At 41.6% G+C, this 6,222-nt stretch overlaps 1 protein-coding gene across 1 annotated transcript in view; it reads right to left on the bottom strand.

The window, feature by feature from the left end:
- Positions 1-6,222, bottom strand: part of LOC103769387 (tetraspanin-7-like) — a gene marked incomplete at its 5' end in the record, with an annotated part of 20,620 nt that overhangs the window by 7,476 nt on the left and 6,922 nt on the right. Inside the window, 2 exon segments of the mRNA XM_008936578.1 lie at positions 1,623-1,706; positions 6,155-6,222. The exon segment at positions 6,155-6,222 is cut by the window's right edge and continues 31 nt beyond it. Of these exon segments, the coding sequence (XP_008934826.1) occupies positions 1,623-1,706; positions 6,155-6,222 (152 nt within the window).

The following is a 6,222-nucleotide window of genomic DNA, read 5'->3' as shown; positions in this document are numbered from 1 at the left end:
TCCTGCTGCACTCGTCCTACAGCCTTCCTTCCCAGCTGCAAACAACCTTCAGGCAAGAGAAGATGGTGCTTTGCCTACTGTACATACAATACACCCATGAAAGGCTTTCAGGTAGCACTGGTCCTGAGACATTTGCTTCAGCAACGTATGAATTGCAAAATTCTACTCATGCCATTTTTCTTTTGGATAGTTTTACATGAGGCATTTTAAAAGATGTTTTGTAGCCTTCTGGCTGTCTAGAAACCAAACTGAAATAAGATCTCAGAGTCCTATAGCAGTAATCAAGTCATAGTCAAGTTTGGGGAAGAGTATCAAGACAACAGTGATTATTCAACAAGAACTTAAATAGCCTAAAAAAAAAACAAACAGGAAAAAAATCCTCCCCCTGTTCCACACACCAACAGATCCAGACTTGTGGTTACACCACTTTTGGATCCAAAAGACCTGTCAGCCACGCACATGCTCTGGGTGGCTTGCAGTATGATGAGCCAACATTGACACCCACACGAAGCAGGCTGACAGGCCAAATCACAGGCTTCTCACCTCTAACACCCCTAGGCTACAAGGCATCAGGTTTCCAGATATCCCCAAGGTGGGGCAGTCAACTGGTCTGAGCTCAGCTGACCCAGAGGACACGGTGGCCATTTTCCATATGGCCTGGGGACAATTACCCTAAAGAACCTGGAGACCATTGTAACTGATGAGCAAATTAAACCTCAGAGAGAAGTAACTAGGACACCTTGCGGCCAAGCACAGCCTGACCACATGGTGAAGCAGGAGTGAGAGGGCAACCACAGCCCTCCCATTAACTCACTTGCCCATCACTAGCAACGGCACTGGCAAATAACTTGTTTCCAGTGCAGCACAGCATAAACCTACAGCTTGCTAGCCCGATTAATGAATTTTAAGAAGTCAAGTAATTTTTCCTAGCACCTCATTCTTTCCAACCACTGGATAAACATAAGTCATTCAACAGATTTTCATTGTTGCCTCAGGACCCAGATTTCTCATACTGTGTGAATGAAGCAAATGAATGTTGCATGGTAGTTTTTGAATATGACATTTACAGTTGTACTATGTACTCTCTACAGAGTTGGCTTAATAAACAAATTTTGGCAGATCTCTGCTCAGTGTTCAGTAGTAAAAAGAAGGAAAAAAATGAATTGGTCATCAAAACCAGGTGCCCCCTCCAGGCACCAGGTGCAGGGTGGGGGGGCCTGATGGTACAGTCTTTGTTTTTGAATTCTAGAATTTGAATTCTAGACTCTTTGAAAATATGAGTACTTAGAAGATAGAAGCCTATCCAAACAATGGATAAGCTATTTGTCTTCTTAGATGTTTATGCTCCATTTAAGCCAATGTTTTATTGGGTTAACCTCTATTTGACCCAGGAGAGGGACAAGTTATTTTCCTTGAGCTAGTCATTAGCTCAGCTGTAACTGATATTCCCAAGGAGAAACTTCATTTAAGTTGAAAAAAAGAAAATCAATGAACAGATGACCTCAGGACTAATGAGCATGCCAAGTTCAGTCCCCTTCCATAATCCCTCCTTCCTTGAAGTCTGGGGAAAGAAAAAGAGAGAGAGGAAAAAAGGGGGGAAGGGAAACATTTATGCACTCTACCTGTGAAAATGCAATCCCAAACGCCACTCCAGCTATGATTCCCATATTTGTCTCCATAAAACTGGTCACCAAGTCATAACAGCCCTGGAAAACAAACATAAACATTCCTTGTATTGACCCTCCCTGACACAAGTGCATACATCCAAATTTATCCTTTAAAATGGACTTGTGCTAGACAATATTTTTGCTTTGATTTCCAGCTGTGTCACCTTTGTATTTAATAGCAATTCTGAATGAATGATGGAAAGTGGAATAAAACAGTTCCTTTCAGAAACAAATGTATTCCAGGACTTTAAAAATTTAAGTGTGATGTTGCACTCACTTTTATAGGTCTTAGTGAAGAAAGTCAGCTCACACGTTTTAAAAAAAAAAAATATAGTTTTGACCTGAAACCAAGCCAGTAAGAATGTAAGGTAATTTTACAATACAATACAGGTGTCAAAAATGAATAAATGGTGCCAATTTCCTAATACTCCAGATACTTAATACAAGCTCGCTTCAGGTGTCCAGTGAGGCATTCTGCTCACCTTCACCTGTGAAAGGTCACCGAGCAGTATACAACTTTAAACCATTTAACAAAGTTATCGAGGGTTTTGTATGAAGTTTCTTGGTTCGTTTGCTCTTGGACATAAAGTTCCCTGTCCTGCTCCCCAGACCCAATTTTCTCTCTCTAGCTCAGACCCTGACTCCATCAGATGACTTGCTTCCTCATGCCTCAGTTCACAGCCCACACCAGGGCCAGGACACTGATACATACTTCTGCCCTTCTCCTGGATAGGCTTTTTCAAGATCTTTCCTTCAGTATGATAGTTTTCACCAAGTTTCTCCCTTTACCCATTCTACCCCTCACAAACGTGCTTGAAATTTGCTTTCCTAGGTTGTAGTTCTTAAATGAATCTAAACAAGTGATGCAAAACCTGAAGAAAAAAAAGATTATATCTATTTTTTTCTTTCATTACTGCCATCTACCCACGCAATCCAAAGTGACATCTCAGCCCCTTTTGCCATGTTTCCTCAAACGTCCAACACCACTCTCAGTTTAAGGCCAGCCCCAAGGCATTTTATTTAATGTTTTAACTTTATCCACTTTATCAGAAGTTGGGAAAGCCAGAAACAACAGAGTTCCCTCTCGTAGTTTTGAATCCTGTCCCATAAGAGAGAAGTTTCTCCACATTCCCCTTCCACCCATACCCCCCTCACTTCTGCAAACACTGTAGGAACAAACTCCATGACCTCAGAGCATTACATGCTTGTAAAAAAGAACAGCTAGAGGGAAAGGACAATGTCCTTTGTTAGAGACAGGCCATTTGTGAACTAAGTTCTATCACTTCTTTAACCTCTTTTATACTATCAGAAGACATTTTATTTAATCCTAAGAGTAATGAAGTGGTAAACCTAACAGTAGATGAGGACCAGCACAGCTGTAATTAATTTCTGAAATGTTTACGTGTGCATATTAATCTTTAATTATGTCTTACAACAGTGTACAGTATGTCAGATTCAAGTTTGTTATTTAACACATCAAGCAACTATAGTTGAGTGCATCTTACATGTTATGAAATGAGATTAGATTTCTCAAGCAGTGCTTTCATTCTGTCTGACATGGCCTAACATTCTCCCAGCTCTTCTGAAATCTGTTCTATTCAACAGCTTTCAGGAGATGTAACATCTAACAGCAATGGTAATTTGAGGGAGACAGAAGAACTCGTTGAGAAACATGCAAGCAAGACAGTCTTGATCACTCTCCTCATCTGAAGACACTGTTTTCCCAAATCACAATAATTTGTTTCCTGAAGCACATTGCACAAATACAGCTTAATTGTTCAGTCCTTACTGTGTATGGAGTGAGAGTGCAAGAAGCACCCAGGAGCTGCACACACACAAGTATGTGGAGCACTCTGTGGGCACATCTGGGTGCTGATTCAGAGGACAGAAGTGACAATTTAGCAAGTACCCAATCATTCTTGATTCCACACATCTATTCCTTTATTAAGATTCTAAAGAGATGTAATTCTTGAGGTTTGTTGGTAATGAACTCTGAAGATTAAAAGCACTACATGAACATTAGCTAATCCTAATGACAGCTCTTACAGTTAGGTATTAGTCCCATCTGAGATGAAGAAACAGTGAGACTAAATGACTTTCCAAGGTCACTAAGTAACTTAGTCGCAGAATTGGCAAAGAAAATTGAGGAATGTTGTCTTTTAGTCCTACAATTAGATCATTAGTTAATCCTCTCTGGATAATTCATCATTAGTCCTCATAAACTGCTAGCAATTTGATTAGCTCATAGATAACTTGTCTTACTGATAGTTTTGCAAGATCCACCAGAAAGATGTATTCCAACTAGACTTAACCAGAGGAACAGCAACGAGGATTTTCCACAACACAGACAACGTGGATTTTCCTTTTTCTCCACCACACACAGAGTAAAGTGCCTATTTCCAAGACAAGCAAGGGGCTTGGGTCAAAGGCAAAGACGTTTGCTTCCTATCTTAAGTGAAAGCATAGGGACACACAGTATTTTCTATTGCTTGCTTTTCATTTTATTTCCATGCTCCTTTCAGAAACGTCAAATGTTTCAGAAAACTTTGAGATCTCAAAATTGCTAAACAGAAATCTTTAATTACAAGTGGTTAGCTATCTCAGAAAAAGAGACATAATGTTGCAGGACATCCCAGCTTCCTCTAGGTAATTAAATCAACTTCTTCTTAAGGAACGAGCAGTCCTTTTCTGTCAGGTGACTTGTGCATTTAATGGGAGAGATAGTTAGGAGCAAACATGGCTGGAAGTGAGTTACTAGCCCTGGACTAGCAGAAGCTCATTCAACCCTCAGCCTCGTCCTACAATGTAGAAGGCACCCCTTGCCAAGAGGAACAAGTGGGAATTCTCTGTGCATGCAGAGCAAGACTGGCACTTTGGGGAAACACCAGGTCAGTGCTGGGAATGCAATGTGCACCTGCTCAGTTGTGCAGCCAGGAAAGTTTCAGAGTGTGTGGCCATCCCAAACTGACGAAGTGGGACCTGCTGATAGACTACCAGTTGCTCCAGATAGCTTTCCTGCTGGGAAGGTGGGCAGAAGCAGGGATTCTGGATGGGCTGCCCAGGAGGTGCTTTGCCTGCAGTGGGTGCTGGCTGTACCGCACATCCCCTAGATCAACCTCGTCCTGCCTCTCACCTTCTTCCCACTTCTATGAAAACACAAAGTTTCTACAAGTTCATGAAGAGCAACTGAATGGAGAGGCTCATTCTTTATCCTCACGCAGCCCAGCAAGGTTACTTTTCTGGTGGTAACTGGGGCTTTCTTAACAGATGGATGTCACAAATGTTCCCTGTATGTCTGCAACAAGTGGCTCTCTTTACTTATTACAGAAGAGAAAGCCTTAGTAGAACATAATTCTCTTGATTTGTTTTTCTGCTTTGTTTTGTTTTTAAATACATGCTGGAAAATGCAGTCCACTTGACTGGTTCTCAAAAAAAGATGTTCCAGGCTGCTCAGCCACCACTCCAACCTCCTGATTCACAGATGAATGAGGTGAAAAAGACAGAAACAAAAGACAGAGATGCATTCCCATATTTCTCCTGTTATCTAAAAGGACTTTTATTTATTTTTTTAATAATTCAACTCTGTAAACAAAACCAGAAAAGAAAATAATCCTTAAGTGTGACTAAGCCATGATGCAACTGAGCATCGTGATGTGGCCACAATATCATTCCTTTTATCAACAAATTGTTGCCTCACTTGCAAGTGAGAAAGAAAGAACTGATGATGCACTAGCACTTAAAGCAATAACCTGAGTTGTATTTCTGCAGTGCAATGTCTACTGTATATGCAGCATGATTTTCTCTTCATTCCTCTCTTTTTTTATGTTGTCTGTATTTTTATTCTCCAATTATTCCTTTTCTTCCTGTTTTCCCAACCTCCTTTTCTAACCCTATCCTGTGTTTCCAGGTCCTTCAGGTGACCCCAAAGGAGGGGTCACTTTGCCTGTGCTATGCTTGCAGCAGCGCATGTTCAAAGATTTTAAGACTCACTGTAAATGTACCAGCCAAAAACAATGCTTGTTGTCAATTACCCAGTTAGGCTCTGACACTGAAATTACTGTTTAAACATAAGCAAGTGTAATACTTGTCCTTCCCTCCAACTAGCTATGTCTTTGTTCTCAACAAAACTCCACAGCACCAAGCAGAAGAGGCAGACAAGTGCTGACTGACCTACTCGAGTCAAACATATGTGCCACTGGCAGTCCTGTGCCCAGCCAGCGCTGCCTCTGTGCACAGTGCTGTACCTCAGCTTCTGCTGGGAGGAAGGAGAGCAAATCCCCTCCTCACCAGAACTGTTGCCACACCTGGTCATTTGAGAAAGGCCAGCTTAAAGAAAAGCAAGCAAGGGGCAAAGCCCATCTGTACCATCACTCCAGCCCAATACACGTTATCAACCAACCACCTGAAATGAAAAGCCATTTTCAGCAGCCGTCTGCTCCAGTGGATGGTTTCGTAACAACTGTCCTCTAGCACAAAGTTCCTGGTACCTTCTGGTTTACTTTAGTGGCAGCCACGGTCATGTTGCGCAGATCCTGAGTGTTACAGTCACTAGAGT

Source organism: Merops nubicus, unplaced genomic scaffold (assembly GCF_000691845.1).
Source record: "Merops nubicus isolate BGI_N331 unplaced genomic scaffold, ASM69184v1 scaffold13733, whole genome shotgun sequence".
Taxonomy (NCBI): domain Eukaryota; kingdom Metazoa; phylum Chordata; class Aves; order Coraciiformes; family Meropidae; genus Merops; species Merops nubicus.
This window is presented reverse-complemented; position numbering and strand designations above follow the sequence as displayed.